The sequence below is a fragment of the Callorhinus ursinus genome, unplaced genomic scaffold (assembly GCF_003265705.2).
Source record: "Callorhinus ursinus isolate GAN/ISIS: 27379988/994484 unplaced genomic scaffold, GSC_fseal_2.0 scaffold52, whole genome shotgun sequence".
Classification (NCBI taxonomy): domain Eukaryota; kingdom Metazoa; phylum Chordata; class Mammalia; order Carnivora; family Otariidae; genus Callorhinus; species Callorhinus ursinus.
The window spans coordinates 6,951,178-6,975,169 of record NW_027397114.1 but is presented as its reverse complement, the minus strand read 5'-3'; the positions used below and the strand labels follow the sequence as shown (position 1 = coordinate 6,975,169).

General features: G+C 42.7%; 1 protein-coding gene across 4 annotated transcripts; it reads right to left on the bottom strand.

The window, feature by feature from the left end:
- Nucleotides 1-551: 551 nt before the first annotated feature.
- CBX1 (chromobox 1) lies at nt 552-20,237 on the bottom strand. 4 transcript variants are annotated; one of them, XM_025859388.2, is made up of 6 exons: nt 20,015-20,236; nt 11,398-11,456; nt 5,611-5,787; nt 4,953-5,130; nt 4,279-4,373; nt 552-2,065 (listed from the first exon to the last, which is right to left on the bottom strand). In XM_025859388.2, the coding sequence occupies exons 3-6, from the start codon at nt 5,748-5,750 to the stop codon at nt 1,921-1,923; spliced, it is 558 nt and encodes a 185-aa protein (XP_025715173.1). In that variant the 5' UTR covers nt 5,751-5,787; nt 11,398-11,456; nt 20,015-20,236; the 3' UTR covers nt 552-1,920. The 4 variants fall into 4 exon arrangements, with proteins under 4 accessions (XP_025715173.1, XP_025715172.1, XP_073739898.1 ...); XM_073883797.1 differs by lacking the exon at nt 11,398-11,456 and adding an exon at nt 2,566-2,611 and having other exon boundaries at nt 1,927-2,065; nt 20,015-20,237; XM_025859389.2 differs by lacking the exon at nt 11,398-11,456 and adding an exon at nt 2,550-2,611 and having other exon boundaries at nt 1,930-2,065; nt 20,015-20,237.
- Between the last annotated feature and the right edge of the window lie 3,755 nt (nt 20,238-23,992).

The window sequence follows — 23,992 nt, the reverse complement described above, 5'->3', positions numbered from 1 at the left end:
CGCCTGGGTGGCTCAGTAGTTAAGCGTCTGCCTTCGGCTCAGGTCATGGTCCCAGGGTCCTGGGATCGAGCCCCGTGTCGGTCTTCCTGCTCTGTGGGAAGCCTGCTTCTCCCTCTCCCACTCCCCCTGCTTGTGTTCCCTCTCTGGCTGTCTCTCTCTCTGTCAAAGGAATAAATAAAATCTTAAAAAAAAAAAAAAAAATGTGAGCCACGAACTAAACCTAACTCAAAAACCCATGTTTCCAAACATATCGTAGTCTGAAAGTGCAAGCAGGTCAGAGTGCTAAATAAACTTTGAGCAGTATGAAGACAGAATGATGTGACAAGCTTTACAATCTCTGGAGTAATTATAAATGTTCAATAAATATTTACTAAATAAATAATGATGAAACCACTCAAAGATTCAGGCCAGACATTAGATTTTCAAGCCTACAGTGTTCAAGAAATTAAACCATCAAACTGTGGAAGCTGTTTCCTTTTGGGCTGAACCTATAAGGTAATGAAAGGCAGGGAGGGTTTTTGGTAATGCTTAATCAAGACAGAAATCAAAGATTATAAATCTATAGTTTTATTAAGACAAAAACTGACAATGTGGTATGAAGTTTACATTTAAACAAAGTTTCCACAGAAACCTAACACATGCCTAAAAAGATTTTACCATGGAGTTCTAGAATGCAGGTCTAGACGATGTCAAGAACTGATGAATCTCATGATTCAAGACAGCATTTTGGGTATTAGTTAATTCTTAGGATTAAAAAAAAGTTTTATTTTGCTTTGTGTTTTAAAGTGAACCACTGCCCCAGTATGAAAGTTAAATCTTCTCCTGAGACCAGGGCTTTTGAAATCCTTCCACTCTTGAAGTGATTCAGTGAACTTGTGCTGTCAGTGATGAACCCTGCCACCTATGATTGATTTCAGAGTTCAAAGTTCAAATAACAGGCTTCAAGAGTTTTCCACCCTAAGAGCAGGGACTTTTCTTTCTCTATTCTCCCACTTTCTATTCTACCCTCTTTCCCTCCCCAAATACCTCAGCCAGTGGCGTGGATGGACAAGCTGATGTTAAAACTTCATAACTGGAAAAGAAAGGGTCTTCTTAACAATTTCAAGAATTAGCACCTCTAAGACAGAACAATCTGCCTATGTATACACTCCAATAAGACTTTTCCTCTTCAACCAGTTTCCATACCCAAAATGGCAGCTTTGGTAACATTAACTGGCTTAGTCCTTTGTTGGGAACAGCATTAAGCTCAGGCAGGGAACACCTTGGCTTTTAAGTTTCGGGCATTCACAGCTTTTAAACAGTCTCTCACAGTCCTCATTTAGGTTGCCAATGACATTTTTTTGAAAAGATAAAATATTCTGGACACAGAACCGAATCACCACAAGTTTGTTCTTTCCATTGTTTCACCATTTCCCCAATCAGGCCCCAAATTTTAACAAAAATGATCCTAACCCATCTCTTTTCCTTCCCACCCCCAACCCCCCCCCCCCCAAATGATACACCAGTAATAGCCAAAAACTACACACATGCTACGCTGTAAAAATGCAGAGTTAACACTATTGGGAAGAAGGCTGTGGGTTGTGGAGATGCGCTTTGAAGATCTACAGTATCTTTTGCTCTCCCACACACCCATTCTGCAAGTTCTGTCCTTCATGGAAGGCCCTTTGCCCGTCTCAGCAAAGTACAGAATGGGCGGCCTTGCAACACTTCTCTTCCTTCCCCTCCACTGGGATGGGTGTGCCAACTACACAGCATGGAAAGGCTTTAAAGCACTTGGGCTGCTGTAGGGCACAGAAACGATACTGACTCTTCAAAGAACATCTTCTCAAGCCACCTCTATGGTGTCAAGACAAGTAGAACTCCTTCCCTCCCCACTCGAAACCCACAGTCAGATGTGACAGGGGCAGGTACTCAGGAGAGTTAATTCTTGTCATCTTTTTTGTCATCATCCTCCGAGGGGTAAGAATGCCACGTCAGCCTTTCCTCATAGAAGGATATGACCACCTGTGGGCACTTGACATTGGCTTCCTTGGCAGGGACTAGGTCAGCCTCATCAGAATTTTTCCTGCAGAACAAAGCAGAGAGACCTTGAGACGAGGTGCTGGTGGTCTCCTAACTTGGATGACACAAGGGATAGGGCTTTAAAATTCCAGAAGAGTAGCCTAAGGAAGGGTGATAACATGGCCCAAGCAGCATTTTGTCAAGTGACATCCTCAGAGATCTTCTGTTGAAAATCCTCTCTGGGTATCTTTGTTAAAAGCTAAGTCACTTAACTCAATCTATCACATCTGAACCTCCGGGCAGGGTCAGGAAAAAAAAAAACACATGACTCTCAGATTCTTAAAGGGCAGAAAAGAGGCTTCCACACTCTTCCAAAAGCCATATCCCAGCTACCAAAAGCCCATGGAGAGATCTCAGCTTTGTAATAGAATTTAGTATCAAGTTGGATAGTAAGATTTAATACCAATACTAAGATTTAATACCACTGGCTCTAGCCAACACAGGTGGACACGTTCTCATTGACTCATAATTACACTGTTAAACATTACCAAATGCCATGCTCACACAGATATTCCACAACTCCCAGGTGCTTTGAAATGGTGCTTCAACACTGGGAAGTAGAAAATAAGGGACTGTTACATAATTTTCTGTATTTTTCTGGATTTTTAAAATGGTCTCAAAATTTGAAAATCACATACATTTTTACAAGGGACTTAGGAGTAAGGCCACTGGGAATCTCCTAGATGGGAGCAGCAGCATTAGGGTCGGTAGCAGTTATACGATGGGATCTCTGATGAGGCACCACCCAAAACTTCTAGAACTCAGCAACAGATAAAACCAAAGCCAGAGAGCCCAAAGAACCAGGGTTGACTAAGCTGGTAAGGTAGGTTTTTGAACAATGGACTGAAGAAAATGGGAGGGAAAAGGAGTATGATAGTATGGGAGCCTGAAGCAGGCTGCCCTTGTTGACAATAAAAACAACACTTTCTGAGGGAAGTTCATTCAGTCATTTCAGAGCAAAGAAATATTTGCTATTTTGGAAATAGACAAGTATCTCAACTCTCCAGGAAAATCACCTTAAAATGAACTTGGTTTTATAATCAACATCCAATCTTTTTATCTTAACCTGTAGATTTACATTCTTTACATATCTTTACAAATAGCAGTAATTCAACCGAAGGAGTGTAATCTTAAACAATATGGAGACAGTATTGTAACTCAGACTGGTCACATGCAGACAGAGAAAATACATTCTAGTTGGACTATAACCCCTGCTATCAATCCTTTTCCCCCAGATGCACACCTTAAAAATGAACGTTTCTCCTATAGGCTGCAATAAATCAGCTAAAAGTTCAGATTCAGTGAACATCTAGGGAATGCAAAATAAGAAAACAGTTTCACCTGTGACATAGGCTTTCAGTAGTGTCAAAATTAGGCCTCTCTGGCCACCTTCTAAACCAGAGGAATTAGTGTAGATGGGAGTTTCAGAGAAGGTTCTAGACTGACAAAAGGACAAAATCCTTAGAATGATGCCTTAATTGGCAAAAGTTTAGAATCAAATGATCCTATGGGAGGGGGGAAGCTCAAGTATTTTTCAACAACCAAGAAAAAGGAAAGAAAGCCTTCCTTTTGGACAGAGAACAGGGAAATTTTAGAGAATTTGGGGTTACAGTTCTTGTAACTCTCAAGACAAGTGTTTTCATTAAGCTGTTACGTGGAGTATTACTACCATTGCTATACTTCTAATGAAAAAAAAATAGCCTTGCTCTATGCTGTGTAGTAAAGAGGACTTGCTGACCCCTACTGGCTGATCCTGGAATTACAGAATCTGAACAAAGTAGAAAGGATCTAACAACCAAGGACAAAGGAAGAGCTACAGAAATTCTTAACTAACCCTGAGAAGTTAACAGAACTTCTGATCCTGGGGCCAGCCCGATCTTTATTAAGGAGGTAGTACAAGGGGAGGGTGATTCAATCACATTTCATTCTCCCCCTTCATTTACATAAGTGAAATGTGATCCTTCCCGTATCTTCTGTTCTGGATTTTCTCCCATCTCCTAAAAAACCGGGCAAAGATCTGAGAATCCTAAGGGCCCCTACCTGTAACTCATGAGTCCAGGTTGGCAGTCAGGCCGAGGGTCACTATCGAAGGACTATGCCATCTTAAAGATTTCACACTTGGGCGACTGGAATTTCGAAGGTCCAGCTCTTTTCCTCTGGCATGGAACAGATGGGGAGAAGAAAAAAACCACCACACAGAGCCACTGGCAGACTCACCATTTCATCAGGAACATGAGTTCTCCACTGGAGTCTGTAGCTCCAATAATCCGCTCTGGCTCCAAACCCCGGGCAAAGCCTCGTGGCTTTTCTGACTGTAAAAACCAGATGGATGGAACAACTTTAATTATATGGGGCTATTATCCAGACTGGAGTCACTCCTGCTTCTCTGATTAATATAATCACACTCTTTGTCAATATTTCACCAATACCTTGGCTCCAAGTCACAGGCCTTTTTGCATCCTTGAGTGATTCTTCCATCAAGGTCTTGAGGTTTCCCCATATGTAAAAAGGGACATACATCTCAAGCAAAATAAATTTTCACAGCTGTTTCTTCACCCTCAGAAGATAACTTATTTTAAGGTACTGAATAGATGAACATAGCTATCTCACACCTATAATGATTACAACACTGAAAACTACCTACAAGAATGAATTTACTTGCACTTATTATTTTTGAACCTCAGATAAAATAAGTATAGACTATGTGGCTTGACCAGAGTGAACCCCCTAACACTTTGTAAGCATTAGCCTAAGATTCCAGAAGGAATGAGAGATGGCTGCTGAGGTCCAAGAAGCAGCTGAATAAAAGTCCTTGAATCTAAAAATTAAAAGGGCTTTCAGCTTCTTTGACAGCAGTAGGAACTCTGGGCTAGTAAAAATTCTCCCCTCACCTCTTCTTTCTTCTTCTTTGGTTTGCTCTCTTCTCCCTTATCTTCAGAATCAGAGTCAGCTTTGCGTTTGCCTCCTTCTGATTTATCTGTCTCATGTGCGGTTTTCTGTGACTGTAGAAATTCGGCAATGAGATCAGGGCAATCCAGGTTCTCTTCTGGCTCCCACGTATTATCCTCACTGAAACCAGAGGGCACAGTGAGTCACACTTCCCATTCAAAGTTAGCACACTCATACTAAGGAGACGCACAGGATGACGAGAGCTGGTGTCCTTGGAAAAGAGGAGTTAATGATAATGAGTAACCAGATTGTGTCCAAGACCAAGAACTTGGTAATGCTGAAATTTCTTGGGGGTGAGGGGAGGTAGGGGACTTTTTAATACAAATTGAAAGCTTAGAAACTTGCCTTCTTCAAAGGAAAATTACTCTTTGCATACTTGAATCAGTCTAAAGCTGCACATAAAACTGCTTCTCAGAAATCACTGTCTTGCATTATAGCACTTTGTACATGTAGACAGTTTTCCTAATTAGACTATAAGCCATGAAGGCCAGGCCTGGGTCACACTCCCCAACAGAGCACCCTAGGCCTTGCACATTACTAGACTCCTGAGAAATAGTCAGTGACTAAATGAATGGATTTACCCAGGTTAATGAAACTTACTCTGAGAACCCCTTCCACTTTAGGAGGTACTCGACTTTGCCCTTTACCACTCGACGGTCAAGAACTTTTTCCACCACATATTCCTCTTCCTCCTCTTCTAGCACCTCCTCCACTTTCTTCTTGTTTTGTTTCTTCCCCATAGTGCCCGCCAGCTTTCTGGTCTAAAGGGTGACGCTGCTAAAGTGATAAAATAAAAAGGGCGTTAGGGCACACTTTTCTTGGTTAGGTGAGTATGTGGATGGTTAGAAATCCAGGGACTTCACTGACTTTAATAGCGTATGCTGCTTATATTAAGTGTTCTGCCTATGCAGCTTCAGTATAAAATAAAGTTTTCTGATACATTCAGCTAGAAAGTTAGTGCATAAACAGCCCCAACCAATCTCATAGCAAAACTTTATTCTTGCATATCCACTTAAAACTTTTATACCTATTCTAAGTTTTTTGTTTGTTTTTGTTTTTTAAGATTTCATTTATTTGTGAGAGAGAACAAGCAGGGGGAGTGGCAGGCAGAGGGAGAAGCAGGCTCCCCACTGAGCAAGGAGCCCAATGCGGGACTTGATCCCAGGGCCCTGGGATTATGACCTGAGCTAAAGGCAGATGCCTAACCAACTGAGCCACCCAGGCATCCCTATTCTTTCTAAGTTATTATGTTCCCAATACCCCTTTAATATAGAGCATGGTATCTAAAATATTAATTAAATTGGGCACCTGGGTGGCTCAGTTGGTTAAGCGACTGCCTTCGGCTCAGGTCATGATCCTGGAGTCCCTGGATCGAGTCCCGCATCGGGCTCCCTGCTCGGCAGGGAGTCTGCTTCTCCCTCTGACCCTCCCCCCATCTCATGTGCTTTCTCTCTCATTCTCTCTGTCTCTCAAATAAGTAAATAAAATCTTTAAAAAAAAATAAAATATTAATTAAATTGGGGGCACCTGGGTGGCTCAGTTGGTTAAGCATCCAACTCTTGTTTTCAGCTCAGGTCATGATCTCCAATCAGCAGGGAGTCTCCTCTCTCTCCCTCTGCCCTTCCCTCTGCTCATGCTCTCTCTCTAAAATAAATAGATCTTTAAAAAAAAAAATTGAATTGAAAGCAAGGCTCCTAAAAATAATGTACGCATCAGACTTATATACATATACCCTCTGATCCATACTTCCGTATTACTGGACTTCAACTTTTACAGTGTGAAGTAGCTTGTCCTATTTATCAAACATCTGGCTTAATTTTTCCCCATTTCTTTGCATTGTTAAAACACTTCTCCTGAGTCTCCTTAAGGTTTTTTATGCAGCGTTTTCTGAATGCCAGCAATGATTTACAATTTGAAAGTTTCTTGTTAGTTTCTTACTCTACTTAGTTTATTTCTGAGGTGGAGAAAAGACTCATAAAAATGCCAGAATGACTACAAAATCCTCTAAACTGGGACAATGCAACAATCTGGAAAATGATAGGGAAAAAAAAAGAGATTGTTATTACAGTTATAGAACCTGAGTTTATTCTTTTGTAAAATACATCTCCAGGCCGGGTGACTCCTAGTGCTTAAATTCTAGTTCCCTATGAATTTATTTTTAATCCTTCAAATAAAACAACTGTTGGTAGGCTTAAAAGCCATTTGCTTACCAATTTGTGTCAGTAGGTGGCGCCCTAAGATATCAATACAACAAAATGAGCTACAAACCTGGCCAAAAATCTAATTGATGGATCACAGTTGCCCACAATGAGATACAAAGAATCAAGAGTATAGCAGATAATCCAAGCCAAGAAAGTAGTTACTACCATGTCTGAAATTCAAAGCAATGCTGATTTGGGGTTAAACTGGTTGTTCCTAGCATCCTTGAGAAAGGGAGTCTTACTTAGCCTAAGTAGAAATTCTTCTAAACATACTTTAATATGGGCATGTACAAAATATTTTTTTAAAAAAGTCCATCTACAGGATGCCTGGGTGGCTCAGTTGGTTAAGCAACTGCCTTCTGCTCAGGTCATGATCCCAGGACCCTGGGATGGAGTCCCACATCGGGCTCCCTGCTCAGCAGGGAGTCTGCTTCTTCCTCTGACCTTCCCCCTCTCATGCTCTCTCTTTGTCTCATTCTTTCTCTCTCAAATAAATAAAATCTTTAGAAAAAAAATAAAATTTCAAAAAAAAGTCCATCTACAGACCATATGAAATATAACAAATTTTCATAAAAGTCAGGATCATCATATGAATCAGTTATATTATCCTCAAGCAGCTTTGGTTTATACCCTGAGATATTCCCATGTCCGCATACATGAGCAATGCTTACTTACTGAAACATTTGTTTAACTATACTAGAAAATCTAGACACTGCTGGATACTGGATATTCAAGAGAATTAAGACATGGTTCTTGCTTTTCTGATGCTTAATGTCTGAAAAGAAAAAAGCAAACACCACTTTTACTTAAAGGTATTCTGAACTTTAAGATTTTATTTATGGGGCACCTGGGTGGCTCAATTGGTAAAGCGCTGGCCTTCAGCTCAGGTCATGATCCCAGGGTCCTAGGATCGAGCCCCGAATCAGGCCCCGTGCTCAGGAGGAAGCCTGCTCCTCCCTCTCCCATTCCCCCTGCTTGTGTTCCCTCTCTTGCTGTCTCTGTCAAATAAATTAATAAAATCTTTAAATAAATATTTATTTGACAGAGAAAGAGAGCGCACAAGAGCGGAAGTGGCAGGCAGAGGGAGAGGGAGAAGCAGGCTCCCTGCTGAGCAGAGAGCCCAATGTGGGGTTAATCCCACCTGGGATCATGACCTGAGCAGAGGCTTAACTGACTGAGCCACCCAGGTGCCCCAGGTATTCTGAACTTTTGCAGAGTGGCACAAAACAATGTTTTCTGGAGTGCTTTTAGTGTAGTCTAAGGCAACATGCAAGGCCCCTGTCCACAGAAGGATTCAGAACAGTTCTCAGATAAGAGGCATCTTTTCAACACTCTTCCTCTCCACTTACATACTGAAGAATCTGCTTTGCTTTCCTTCCCTCCCCAACCTCTCTGTTTTTTAGAGAAAATGCCACACGAGTCTTCCCTTCTATCTTTTACTGATCAGACTAACCAGGGGATTGAATATAATCTGGCTAATTCTTGGCTAGCTTCACTATGCCTCTGATTCAGAGGCTCTGTGTGCTTCTTTGTGGAGGGAGATAATTTCATGTTTCCAGAATTCTAACTGCCATATTACAAGTATTATTTTATGAGGAAAGAAAAATTTAGTTTTCCTTTTGGATAAGTACAGTTGTGCTTCCTCCAAGAACAAGTCCTATTCTTTGCTTCCCTCTACTATGAGTTGAAGAAGTAAGCAGGATTCATCCTCAGTCTTTGGTTAACGTGTGGAGAAAAATAAATTGACAATCACCTTAGATAACAAAAGGTACCACAACTCTCCATACATTAATTTGGACTTAGAAATTGGAAGATACTCCCTTTCTCAATAGGTGGAAGGAAAACAATGGGTTCCAGGCAATCCAAAAACAGTAACTGTCCCCTAATAACCCCTCTACCAAGTAATTAAATTTAAGAAAGTAGAGGAAAGGCATTCTATCATTATGGCTTCAAAATTCAGAGCTATTCAAGGCCCTGTGTTATCTACATTAATAGCTGTATTTGTCTTACTCACAAAAAGCAGCAGCACTGAACACTACCCATCCTATCCTGCTACTATGAACCAAAGGGGTCAGGACAGCTTCTGGTTTGTCTCTAGCTATTCTACAGGGCCTACTCTAGCAGGCCTCCTCTCCTTATATCATTAACCTGGTCCCAAGGAGTCAGAGTCAAGGGACAAAGAATATATCCTTTAGGTTAAGTAAAGAAACCCCCCTAAATGGGGAATCTAAAGTGAGATCTCTTAATTTTCTTTACTCATTTAACTCATTGTCTTAAGAGCAACTCTAAAAAGTGAAGAATGTAGAAAACAGACTCCTGCTTCTCTCTGGGCTTGCTTATCTGGCTCATCCCAGCATCTACCTCAGGTACCGGATTCTTTATATTGGAGATTCTCAGCCAGGCTTCCCAACTTGTTTTCCCCTTTTTTATAGGTAGTTCTCTAGAGTCCTGAATAAGCTGGTTGTCAAAATCAGTGAAGTAAATTAAAAATGCAACCCACTCTTTCTATAGAATCTAGCACCTTCAGATGAGCCAAGAACCCCCTTAAATATTACAAAGTGCCGATTCTCAGTTTCTGTATGATTTTTTTTAAGGTTTTATTTACTTTTTTGAGAGAGAGAGAGAGAGAGAGAGAGAGAGAGCATGAGTAGGGGAGGAGTAGAGGGAGAAGCAGACTCCCCACTCATGACCTGAGCCAAAGGCAGACACCCAACCGACTGAGCCACCTAGGCGCCCCCCCAAATGGATTATTTCAAGAGAAATCCTCTTTCCCTGAATATGGCAGCCTCCAAACACTAGCAGGGATATCCAGAAGGACAACTCTCAATTGGAATTGCTTGGCAAGGAAATCTCAAGGTAACTCAAATCAGTGTAGTAGCACAACGGAAAAATGCCTTTCATCAACACAATTTGCCATTTCCCCCTAAGCATCCTGGCACCAAAAGTGCCATAATCAATGAACAAAGAGTCAAAATTTCTGACAGAACAACACAAGAGGTGTACGTAAGGGTGAACTCAGAAATCTTAGTTTTAGACAAGTCTCCTCACGGCTTATCCCGATGTTGCAGACAAAAAAAACTAGAGTTAACCTAAGCTGCTATAACTTTTATCTAAATAATTACTGGCGGGGGCACCTGGCTGGCTCAGTTGGTAAAGCATGTGACTCTTAATCTTGGGATTTTGAGTTTGAGCCCCACGTTGGGCTCAAAATAAACAAATTTACTGGGTCTGCCACATTTTAGCTGCCTAGAAAAATACACTTCTATTGAAATTTAGTTTACAAAGCGCTACCTCATTCGATCCTCGAAATGTAATGTCCTTAGTAAGGACGCCCAGCAAGGCGGAGCTAGGAGCCCTGCTGCACACACGGAACCAGGAGCTAGCCACACACCTGGAGGGAGACTTCCCTTCAACCTGTACAAGAACAGGACAGAGATTTCTTCCTTCCTTCTTTTTTTTTAGTATTTTATTTATTTGAGAGAGAGAGCATGAGCAGGGGGAGGGACAGAGTAAGAGGGAGAAGCAGATTCCCCGCTGATGCAGGGGCTCGATCCCAGGACCCCGGGGGATCACGACTCGAGCTGAAGGCAGACGCCTAACCAACTGAGCCACCCAGGCGCCCCAGGACAGAGATTTCTTTAAATGGATCCTCCCTACAATTTGTCATCAGTAAATAAGAAGTGACTGATAATGATTTTCTTTCAGAAAAGACCTTGTAAGGTATGGCTATTAAAAAACCAATGATTCTTAATTGGTTACTGGAATACAAAGGTATTCACTGTTAATTAAATCAGCAGGCAGTAACAAAGCCTTGGTTGTCAGTGCCCCAGCAAGCCTTTGGAGTCTTAAATTGACACATGATAGACGGTGCGGAAATTGTGAAGTACCTACACCAAGTAGGCTGGAGAGAGTACTAAGAAAATGCCAATTTTAAGAAACCAAAATTCATCTAGAGTGTCCCAATGAATCCAGGGATGGTGTAAATCTGAAGCAAGAGTCACAAACTCATAGCACTTTCAAGAGGGGAAAAAAAAAAAAGCACTGTTCTGATTCTCCCTCTACACCCTCTACCAGGAGGTAAGAAGCTAGAAAATAGAGAGCAACAATGCTACTTGAAAGCAAAAGGCGGTAAGTATCAGATACAAGATAAGGCATTTTGTTTTGTTTTTGAGGAGCTGGTACTTACTTCTTGCCAGCCTGAAAGATCAAATTCCAGATGTCAGGACAGGTAACAATCACAGGCCTCTGAAACCAAAGCAGTAGGGCTTTGAGCTAAATGCTAAGGAGCATTCAGAATGTTGGTCTGGTGAGGTGACCATCTTTACTAAGAAAGAATTCACAGGAAAGCAGACCTTGAGGAGAGAGCTTTCACCTACAGCAGAATCAGAACCACCCATGAAGTTTATAGACAACCAGATCCAATGACATAGAAAGTAGGGTGTGCATTATTTTTAAGAAATACTGTTTTTCGGGGCACCTGGGTGGCTCAGCCGTTAAGCATCTGCCTTCGGCTCGGGTCATGATCCCAGGGTCCTGGGATCGAGCCCCGCATCGGGCTCCTTGCTTGGCGGGAAGCCTGCTTCTCCCTCTCCCACTCCTCCTGCTTGTCATTCCTGCTCTCACGATCTATCAAATAAATAAAATCTTAAAAAAAGAAATATTGTTTTTCTATCTGTAATATAATACATGTATTCATATTCAATTACAAAAATATTTTATGTAGGAAATCAAAGTTCCTTGGCCCAAAACCTGCCAAAGCCTGTTCTCATTCTTTTATAAACACAGATATACATTAAGTGAAAATAGATTATTATGGTTCTACAACTTGCCTTTTTACAGAACGTAGTGCATCTTTCACACTGTTCCATATAGATCTCCATTCATAACAAGCTGCACAGTATTCCATAATGTAAGGACACACCATACTCTAACCATCACCTAGTGATGAAAATTTGGGTTGTTTCCAATTTTCTATTATTACAAACAATGTTGCTTTGACCATGGCATCTGCATCTTTAAAAGCTTCTTAGGTGATCTGTGTGACTCTTGATATTAGGGTCATGAATTTGAGCGCCACGCTGGGCATACAGTTTGCTTAAAAATAAATAAATAATATAAAATTAAAAGCTCCTTAGGTGATTTAATGCATATCCTTGGATAAAAGCCATTGCTGTAAGAGGACTGGCAGAAACTACATTCCTCAGGTGAAATGACACAATTACAGACATAAATCAATTCTTAGAGTCAGCTAAAAGGCAGGTGAACATTTTACTTTCTTCATAGAATTGAGAATAAGGTTGGAGCAATAAACTGATGCTCTTGAAAACAAAACCTTCTCTATATCACATTCAGCATTATTCAATCTAGACCCTTTCTGCAAGAGCAATAAAATTGGAAGAGCACTGCTTGAAGGATCCTCATAGTTCCTCTCACCAGAAGAAAGCTAGTATGAGGTCAAGATGGTTATCTTTCCTGTCCCTACCTCTCAAAACAACTTTATGCCTACAGGCAGTTATATATATTTATTAAATAACTCGATTTCCTAATAAGTAAAAAAAAAAAAAACATGTAACAACCCTCATGAGGTTCCTGAGGTGAGCTTTTATGACCTTCTAGTATTATCTATTTATGCATTTGCAAATATGTCCTATTTCATTAGATTATTTACTGCTTTAAGCTTAAAGATAGCTTTCTGAAACCCAATGCATTAAGAACTCAGTAAGAAAACAGCACTTCCATCCTGTTGTGTATGGTTGAAATTCATGGCTAAGTTTTTAAAACCAGAGAGCAGCTCCAAAACACACTCAAGAAGGACCCAGGTCTGGCTGTCATGAAGGAACCAATAATTATGAAACAGAGAAACCAAGATCTTATTTCTAGACGACCAGACAGAAGAGCTGCCAGAAACTGAAAAATCACACTTCATATACCTTAAGTGTAGAAAATTTCTTGTGCTCTTCCTTTTATCTGGCCCACACAGGAAAATAAAGTAACACGCGTGCCCGGGTGGCTCAGTTGGTTAAGCGACGGCCTTCGGCTCGGGTCATGATCCCGGAGTCCCAGGATCGAGTCCCACATCGAGCTCCCTGCTCAGCGGGGAGCCTGCTTCTCCCTCTGACCCTCCCCCCTCTCGTGCTCTCTCTCTCTCTCAAATAAATAAATAAAATCTTAAAAAAAAAGAAAAGAAAGTAACACCACTCTTGTAGTAACTGGCAAAAGGAATATTACCTTCCTACAAGAAAGGTAAGACGGGTGAGAAAGGAAGTAAACCCTGAATACAATGGAAAATCTCAACCATTTGATTTGTGAAAAGAACGTTAAGATTTCTGAAAATCAGTATAAATACCAAAAATCAGTTTTGATGATGCAACCAGTAAAGCTCTTAACAAACTCCAGAAGTTGTGATTTCAGGCTCAGCTTTTACACATTAACTTTTTTAAAAAGCCAATTAAATGAACAGTTGTCTAAGAATTCACAGTGTGTTTACTGAGCTCACGACAAAAGTGACAGCCATCCTTGATTTCTCCCCACTTATCCTCCGGATCTAGCCTCTTGCTAAATCCTATTGAGTTTGTATCTTAATTTTTTTTTTTTTTTTGGTAAATATCTTTCAATTCCTACATTTTTTTAGACCTACTACTTCCATCCTATTGCAAGCTAACATCATCTCTTGACTGGGTAACTCCTAACCCGAAGCATTCTCAATACTAGCCACTCATTTAAAATGCAGATCTTTTCAAATCATTATCTCTGAGCATCTGAGCTGAAGACCACTACACCTAACCTATCAATCACAATTACCTTGATCTTTGACCCAATCTTTCACTTCACTGCTTCCCTTACCTAAAATGTCAGGGTCAGAGCCTCCCTGAGGCCCCAGACTAGGTTAAGTTATTAATTCTTCCTATGAACACCCTCCTACAGTATTCATCATTCAGCAATTATCTATTGGATACCTATTATGTGTAAGGTGCTAGACAAAGGGGGCGAGCAGGAGAGACAAAAATCCCTGGTCTCTTAGAATTTATATTCTAATGTGGACAAGCTGAGCATGAGTGGGAGTATGTGCACGCATGCATGTGCAGGCAGAGCAGGGCAGACAATAAGCAAGAAGGTAGTAGTGATAAATGCTATAAAGAAAGTATCTTTAGAGCTCCTGGGTGGATCAGTTGGTTAAGCGACTGCCTTCGGCTCAGGTCAAGATCCTGGAGTCCTGGGACTGAGTCCCACATCGGGCTCCCTGCTCAGCAGGGAGTCTGCTTCTCCCTCTGACCCTCTTCCCTCTCATGCTATCTCTCATTCTCTCTCTCTCAAATAAATAAATAAAATCTTTAAAAAAAAAAAAGTATCTTTAGATTAAGTAATATTTAAACAGAACCCCAATGACAAGACAACTTGGCAAAAATCAGAAAAACACACCAAGCTGAGGGAATAGTTGGTTCAAAGTCCTAAAGTGAGAAGAGCTTGCTTTATCTGAGGAACAGAAATGTGACCAGGTAGAAATAACGAGACTGAAGGAATGGCCAGTAAGGACCAGATGACAATTATTGTGCGTATCACTCCCCACATCACTCCTTCTTTCATCTAGCTCCTTTTTCCATTCCTTATTTTCCTTCTGCCTCTTTTGCCTCTAGCTTAAAGACCTAGGCATTGGGGTGCCTGGGTGGCTCAGATGGTTAAGCGTCTGCCTTAGGCTCAGGTCATGATCCCAGGGTCTTGGGATTGAGCCCCACATCGGGCCTCACATCGGGCTCCTGGCTCAGTGGGGAGTCTGCTTCTCCCTCTCCCTCTGCTCATGCTCTCTCTATCTCTGTCTCTCAAATGAATAAAAAAAAAAAAAAAGACCTAGGCATTAATGACCATCGAAGTTTTTAACTACAGCTCCTCCAGCGTTTAATACTATCTATTTAAAACCAAATAAAATCAATAAGCATTTACTAAAATCCTGGGTGGCATATAGGGTGACCAAGTCACTGGCGAAAGCACTGACGGTTCCACATTGAAGGGACCCTCTCACACCCAGACAAATGGAGCTGTTTGTTCAGGCCGGCAGGATATACAGCCACACAGGGAGCACAGGCTTTTGAGAATCCCTTAATGGTAAGTAACAGCAACATAATAATAACTAAAACTTACTGAACACTTAAAACTTAATGTATATAGGGACACCTGGGTGGCTCAGTTGGTTAAGCATCTGCCTTCGGCTCAGGTCATGATCCCGGGGTCCTGGGATCGAGTCCCACATCAGGCTCCTTGCTCAACAGGGAGCCTGCTTCTCCCTCTGCCTCTGCCACTCCCCCTGCTTGTGCCTCTCTCTCACAAACAAAAAAACCCACTTAATGTATATAAAGGCATTCAATCCTCATGGCAACTCTATTAGACCCATTTCACAAATGAGAAAACTAAGGCTTATGAAAATTTCCCAAAGGCCCCAGAGCCAGGCCTGAAAGATAAAAACATACAAAACAATCCAAGTTGAACTTTATTTCACTAAGAGAAATGGTAAGAATGTATAATAATTAGGGGCGCCTGGGTGGCTCAGTCGTTAAGCGTCTGCCTTCAGCTCGGGTCATGATCCCGGAGTCCTGGGATCGAGCCCCGCATCGGGCTCCCTGCTCAGCGGGAAGCCTGCTTCTCCCTCTCCCACTCCCCCTTGCTTGTGTTCCCTCTGTCGCTGTGTCTCTGTCAAACAAAATTTAAAAAAAAAAAAAGTGTATAATAATTAGCAAAAGAAACATAAGCAAGAATAAGTAGCCACAAAAGCACTACCGGGGCTTGGAAGAATAAATGGATAGGTTGATTAGGAAAGGTTTTGAAAAGTTGGGATTGAAGCCAGGCTCCAACAGCATTTTGAAAAGAGGGCAATTTGGCCCAAGGAACCTTTGTGAACAAAAGCAATGAGGCACATCTGAGGCAGACGGTGTGTAAACCAGTTTGGGCGGAATAGACTGAATAGGAAAGTGGTAGGTAACTGCTAAAAAATTTTCTACAAGGTCCTTCCTCCTTAAAACAAAAACCAACTCCTCAATGCAACATCTAGCACCCTTTGGTTCCAACCATTTCATACTTCTACTCCCTCACAAAACCTACACTCCTGTCAAAACTATAACCTGAACATGTCCTGCACATTTCCTCCATGCAAGCCTTTGCTCATTATTAAGAAGTGTTCCTGTCCAACACCAACAGTCAAAATCCGAGCCATCCTTCAAGACCGAACTTAAATGCTACTTCTTCCATGAAGCCTAGTCAAATATTATTTCTCTTTTCCTTGTGGTTCCTAAAGCCTTTTGTTTCTACTTTTACTCACTCAATGAAAGGCAGGTCGGAGCCCTGTGTAACGTGTTGAACCTTCCTTGTATGGACAGTAAGGATGGATGTCTCAGACTCCAAAAACCAGGGACTAGAAGTTCAAAGCTGTTAGTCTTTTAGAGAATGATCAGTAAGAGGAATCTCATCTGCAAGCCCAAAATGGAAAACAAGAAAGAAGTACTTCTTTGCTGAGCATTAGCAACTACATACCAGTCATCAAAAGGCAGGTGAAGGCATGTGTGATATATACTTCATTTGTAGTCCTCTTGACTCATGTTTCTAAACTGCCGTTAGTCTGTTTGTTAGCTATGGCTGTTTGGGAGGCAAATGCTTTCCAGATGGAAAACTTGACTGAGTAGAAAACAAGAATTCGTGCCACATACCCAGGAAGCAGGAGTTTCATTTTTAAAGGAATACCTGCCCTTGAATTCCAGGACTAGGACTAGAAAACTGGTGTGTTAATACAATTAGAATTTTATCTGAGATGTGTCCAGAAACTTGGCTAACCCCTTTCAGCATGCTGATGTGGATAAACCGACACACACAGCTTTGGGTTGAGGGGCCAAAGGGATGTGCAAGAATTAGTAGGACACAGTGATAAACCTGAAGCAAGTCTTTTAGTTTAAGGGGAAATAAAAATGATTAGAAAGCTAGACCAGAACTATGGCTGAGTTGGAGTTAAAAGCAGAGACCAAAGCATTCAAAGATAAAACAAAACCAGATTACTGACACTAACCTCTCAAATACCACAGTTCGGTTAGGCCCTAAATGTGTTAGCTATTACTAAAGAGAAAGGCACAATTTCACAGATAAATTAGGTAGCTCCTTTTTGGTCAGCAAATATAAAAGCTAAAGGCAGTGAAGATTTAATACAAGTTATTCAATTCAAATACTGACATGATCTGAATTTTGTCCATATTTGAATAACTTCTCCAATTAACCTTGGAAAGGCTATTCAATTTTTCAGTAGACATCACTACCTGGAAACACTATTTATTTAACTTTATGCAAAGAATCCAAAAGAGGGGCGCCTGGGTGCCTCAGTTGGTTAGGCGACTGCCTTCAGCTCAGGTCATGATCCCAGGGTCCTGTGATCGGGCCCCGCATCGGGCTCCCTGCTCGGTGGAAAGCCTGCTTCTCCCTCTCCCACTCCCCCTGCTTGTGTTCCCCGCCTCGCTGTCAAATAAATAAAATCTTTATTCTTTTTTAAAGATTTTATTTATTTGACAGAGAGAGACACAGCGAGATACTATATACTAGCCATTAGTATTTTGTTCCAAAAACTCTTCAGAGAAATAACCTACAAAATGAAAATCTATCGGGCGCCTGGATGGCTCAGTCGTTAAGCGTCTGCCTTCAGCTCGGGTCATGAGCCCAGGGTCCTGGGATCAAGTCCCACAACGGGCTCCCTCCTTGGGGGGAAGTCTGCTTCTCCCTCTCCCACTCCCCCTGCTTGTGTTCCTGCTCCCGCTATCTCTGTCAAATAAATAAATAAAATCTTTAAAAAAAATGAAAATCTATCAAGTCTAATGCACAATCTGTTATATCACCAGAGGCAGTATATAAACAAGGTGAGATTCTGATGAAGAAACTACTAAAAAAATGACAAAACGCATCAGTTCTCTTTTTAAACGGTATGAACTCAAAAAGAAACATTTTCCTAGTCCCTAAAATGGGCACAAGATATAATGGTTGCTTTTTATTTTTTTAAGTTTATTTATTTGTAAGTAATCTCTACACCAACGTAGGGCTTGAGCTCAGGACCCAGAGATCAAGAATCATGTGCTCTTCTGACTGAGCCAGCCAGGCGCCCCTATTTAATGGTTGCTTCTTTTCAGATGTCTGGTTAGAAAATGATCCGTATCCTGCACTTAAAAACGCAGAAGGCTAGGGTATCCTTACTTGGTCCCTTTCAACCAAGAAGCTAGAAGCACCAGACTACACACTATTTACATCTTTAATGAAAAAAACAATTTAGGTTACAGCAGCCAATGAAGAAAAATGGCACCAAAGGGAAAACTGGAAATGAATGAGGATCCTGAACCTGCCCTAAAGCTTTATTAAGGTGTGACCAGTTCCAACAAGTTTCCCACTCATTCATATTACTTACAATACAAATGTCTGTAAGCACCTAGGAAGGAACACAGGTACTGATTTCCCCACTGTATTCGTCCTTCCATTCCAAAACCTTGGACCTTTTCAGAGCTATTCCAAACTGCTGACAGGTTCTTAATACAACTGAGGAGGCTATCTTACCCCAGGCCAGAGTTTCCAGTATAACTGACCTTTTTGTAAACTCCCTCAATCGAGTTAAACCAATACAAGTCTGTATATAAGGCCGTCTGTGAAAACCCTTCATCTGAAGCTTTGCAGAAGTATTGCTCATTTTGTATTCAAATTTTCCAACAACAAAGAAAGGCTGGCTAAAAAATCACAAGAGCCTAAGAAATAAATCTCACGAGCTCACTAACTTTTCCTCCTTGTCTCCCCATTTCCCACATCATCTCACAGTCTCTCTCACTAACTTAATTCCTTAAGTATGAACTCACCTACACGCTTCTACAATTTCACTGTCCTTTGTGACTAGTGACGATCCCAGATAACAACTTACGGACCGTGAACCAAAGCAAGCGCTGCACTGGGACTGTTTAACTCCCTGAAAGAATCAGAGTGAAGATAGTAGAAAATCCGGAAGAGGGAAGAAATCTTGTTTTGTCCTTTCTTCACACATTATTCTTACAGCCTCCCCACTGTGTGACGACCCATCAGGAAGCGAAGGCGGCCAGTTTTCCCCTTCACTCCTTACAGAAACACTCTCGGGGCCTCCGCCCTACTTACCCTAACAGCTCCTCCCCCTCTAGATCCAAGCCGGGCACAGAACTGCCCCTCCCTCTCCTAGCCCCCTCTCCTGTTTAACCAACAGGTCTCCTCCCCAAGTAGCACACCTTGGGCTGCCCAGCCCCCTCTACAATTTCCTCGAAGTTACTTCTCCTTAGCCCGGCGAGCGAAATTCCGCTGGCAGCCCCGGCAGGACCCCATATTCTCAGGTTGCGAGGGTCTCGCAGCCGTCAGCCCTCCCCACGCATGTCCCAGCACCAAGGCTGCCCAGCCTGTCCCCTTCCCAGTTTACTCAAAGTGTTTCCTCCCCAGCCCAAACCGGCAGCCGCCCACCCAACCCACGTAATATTGTCTTGGTCTACTCAGGCCCCGAGGGGCGACCCGCCAGGGCTCGGCCCACCCCGAATCGCCTCTATCTCATGTTCAGAGTACGCTGCCCGCCCCGCCCTCTCCATCCTTCTCGCGCCCGGCGCCCGGACCCCCTGCACCCGGCGGAGAGCTCGGCGCGGAAGGGCGCGGGACCGGGCGCGTTCCCCGCTGCCAACCTCCGCCACAGGCGCGCGCGGCCCCTCACCCAGGGCTCCCGCCGCCGCCGTTGCCGCCGCCACCACCGCGCGCCTCCCCCCCCGCTTCCCCGCCTCTAGCAGGCTCTTCACCTCAGAGCAGCGCCCAAGAGCCCGAGAGGAATCGGTGCCGCGCTAATGGCGCGTCGCGTCGGGCCGGCCGGGGGAGTGGCGCCCAGAAAAGCAACAAGCCGATGGCCGTAGTCGACCCCCTCACTGAAGCGGCGTACCGCAGGCCCCGGCCAACGGCCCTCCCCTCAGCCGAACAAAAGAGCCTCGTACTCGGCGCAGCCCGCCGCCCGCACCGCGCAGGCGCGACGACCCTCTGCACAGCAGTATGGGACTCGGAGTCCGTCCCAGACTACAAGACCCGAAGTGCTGCGCGCGTCCTGCACCTCCACGCGGAGTTTGCGAGGGTTTCAGGGAGTTTTAGTTTTTTAACTGCAAGCGCCGGAGCGAGTGTAGTTTAGAACGTTGCCGCCTAGAGAGTTAGAACCTGCGGTTTTACAAGCGAGCCTCATGATGCTTGGTGCGAAAAATCAACCACTTCTGGACAGTAATTAACATCCTCGAAAATTTTTATTTTATTTATTTATTTATTTTTTTAAAGATTTATTTATTTATTTGAGAGAGAGAATGAGATAGAAAGCATGAGAGGGGAGAGGGTCAGAGGGAGAAGCAGACTCCCCGCTGAGCAGGGAGCCCGATGTGGGACTCAATCCGGGACTCCAGGATCATGACCTGAGCCGAAGGCAGTCGCTTAACCAACTGAGCCACCCAGGCGCCCCGTCCTCGAAAATTTTTTTATCGAAATAGGTTTCTCACCAGAGCTTTATCGAATATCCAATAATCTCCGTAATCCTCAATTTCTGCCTCAGATTTGTGTAAGCCTCCTACCTCCCCTTCTAGGTCTTGCCTCGCCCTTTAGACTAGGTTTGGTCCCCCTGGTAGTTGTCATGGCATCCTGAGTTTCCCTTTTTCATTGGCTGTGCCAAGGGAGAAGCTCTAGTGCAGAACCCCCTTATCTCCATCAGCACTCCTCACCCAGCCTCCCAAAACATAGAAATAGGTAAAAATCACTCTTGTTATTCTTTGAGACAAACGGTTCAGTTCTGATTTCAACTATATCGCTGTCCCCAGATTTGTTCATATTGGAAATTCAGTCTCTCATGTCATTCACCCCACTTTATGGTCATTAGTTAATATCTGCTATTCTCGAAAGTCCTGTTAAGGGTAGAAATTTCGCCTTGTGTTGTTCATCACTCTATACCTGGTGCCCAATACAGTTCCTGGCACGCAGTTGTCAAGCAATATTTGTTGAATAAATGATTAAGTGAATTAATGAAATGTTCTCCTATCTGATGGGAAAGTGGGGGTGATTAACCTTTCCTTCATCTCTTCACATCAGATTTATGGTTTTGGGTTTCTCCCCCCCCCTCTCCTTTATTCTTCTTTTTTCTATATAATCAGGAACTAAATAGAACTACCAGGGGTGCCTGGGTGGCTCAGTGGGTTAAGCATCTGCCTTCAGCTTTGGTCATGAGGTCATGATCCCAGGGTCATGGGATCAAGCCCAGCATCTGGCTCCTTGCTCAATGGGAGCCTGCTTTTCCCTCTCCCTCTGCTGCTCCTCCTGCTCGTGCTCTCTCTGTGTCAAATAAATAAATAAAATCTTTTTTTAAAAAAATAGAACTACCAGAATATGATTTTCCCCCCCTTATTTTGAATATTCAAATATCCTCCTAATCAGAGGTAAAGAAGAAAGGCAACCAGTCTACTGAACTCCACCTCAGAATGCAGGAGCCTGTATTTACCTAACAGTTTTGCTGAGCCAGGCACTGTGCAGGGCTCTGGAAAGTTGCTGTGAAAGAAACCCAGCCCAACAATATCGTAATACTTTTGCTAAGAGTCGTGAGAGCACAGAGAAAAGGGCAATTCTTCCTGAGACGTTTGGGTTGGGTGTCCAGGAAGAGGCAAAAATCCACCTAATCACTTCCTCCTAAAGTGTCCTATTTTGTTTTTAATAACTGTAATGAGAAAATTAGTTCTAATAATATTAGCTACCGTTATTGATGTTCACCCCAGCACTAGGAATTCTGTTAAGGCCTTGATTACTGTTATTTAATCCTAAACAACGCTGAGAAGTGGGAATTACCATTTGCATTTTACAGAAAGACCCTCAGAGGTCGTATAATCTGACCAGGGGCATTCAGCAAGAAGGGGGTAGAATTGAAGTTTGATGTTACCTCTAACTTCCAAACCATAGTTCTGCCCACATGAAATGCTGCCATCCCTAATTCCTCATATTAAGCTGAATTCTGCTTTCCCATCTAAATACCACCAATTCCTCCTAATTCTGGGTGTGTGGTTGCACACAGTTGTGTTCTGTAAACCTAATTCCTCTTTCGTATATCCTTCTAGTATTGAAATTCAGCCTTTATGTTCCCCAAGGTCTTACTTCTCTAGGCTAAATGTCACCATTTTCTTAAACCTACGTCATCGGAAAACAGCTTCTGGTCTAGCACATATGGTTTGTTAGTAAATTCTGGCTCTTTATATGGGTATTTCAAAGTAGAGGGAATCATCATTGTATAAATGCTCTACACCTTTCTAGAATTAAGGGAGTAAAAGGTCACCTTTTCAGGTATTGGAACACCACTGGTTTATGCTAATCTACAATCTACTCAGAGCTCTCTTGTTAATAATCTATTCTGGAACTCTGTCAGGGATGAAGGTCAAACTCTCAAGCCTAAAGTTTCTGCATAACAATATCTTTTTTGAAAGTCTTTTTAGGATCAAATGGGTTCAGTTCTTTTCTCTTCCCATAAGAATGGCGGCATTTTAAATTATTCAGAGCCTCAGAGTCTCTTTCCCTTCTAAGGGTGATTGCAACTCAGTCATAATAACCTTGCTCAAGACAGCATTTGAAGTCACACTGCTCGTGCCCACAGGAAATATGTCTCTCACATGAAGTTCCTAAAATCACAAGGAATGTGGGGAAGAGAGGAAGTTGGATGCTGCAAAAAGGAACAAGGACTTGGAATCAGGCTGAACTGGATTCAGTTCCGTCTCTACTTTTTGTCTGCTGTGTAACTTCAAACAAGCTCCTTAACCTCTTTGAGCCTTGGCCAACATAAAAATCTGAAACATGGAAACATTACTCAAGATCTAACTTGCAGGGGTGCCTGGGTGGCTCAGTGGGTTAAGCATCTATCTGCCTTTGGCTCAGGTCATGATCCCTGAGTCCTGGGATCGAGCCCCACATCAGGCTTCCCGCTCCGTGGGGAGTCTGCTTCTCCCTCTCCCTCTGCTGCTCTCCCTGTTTGTGCTCTCTCTCTCTCTCTCTCTCTCTCTCTCTCTGTCAAATAAATAAATAAAATCTTAAAAAAAAAAAGACCTAAGTTGCAGCATTTCTGTGGGATGGACTGTAATGTATGAAGGGAATGCCATATACCAGCACTTATAAACAGTAGCTATTTTAGGTACAGTAGATAGCCGCTTCTCATGTGATTTAAGGAGTGGGGGGAAGTACAGCACTTTTGAAATATTTTCTTCCCTCCTGTCTGAAGTTCTGTGTTTCATTTTTCCCCCAATTTTTAAAATGATGGTAAAATATGCATAACATAAAAATTTACCATCTGAACCATTTTTTTTTAAAGGTTTTATTTATTTATTTGACAGAGAGAGAGAGCAAGCGAGAGAGGGAACACAAGCAGGGGGAGCGGCAGAGGCAGAGGGAGAAGCAGGCCTCCCGCGGAGCAAGGAGCCCAATGCGCTGCTCGATCCCCAGACCCTGGGATCATGATCCGAGTAGAAGACAGACGCTTAACGACTGAGCCATCCAGGCTCCCCCATCTGAACCATTTTTTTTTAAATATTTTATTTATTTATTTGAGAGAGAGAGCACATGAGAGGGGGGAGGGTCCGAGGGAGAAGCAGACTCCCTGCCGAGCAGGGAGCCCCATGCAGGACTGGATCCAGGGACTCCAGGATCATGACTTGAGCCGAAGGCAGTCACTTAACCAACTGAGCCACCCAGGCGCCCGGGAGACTTTTTTTTTTTTTTTTTTT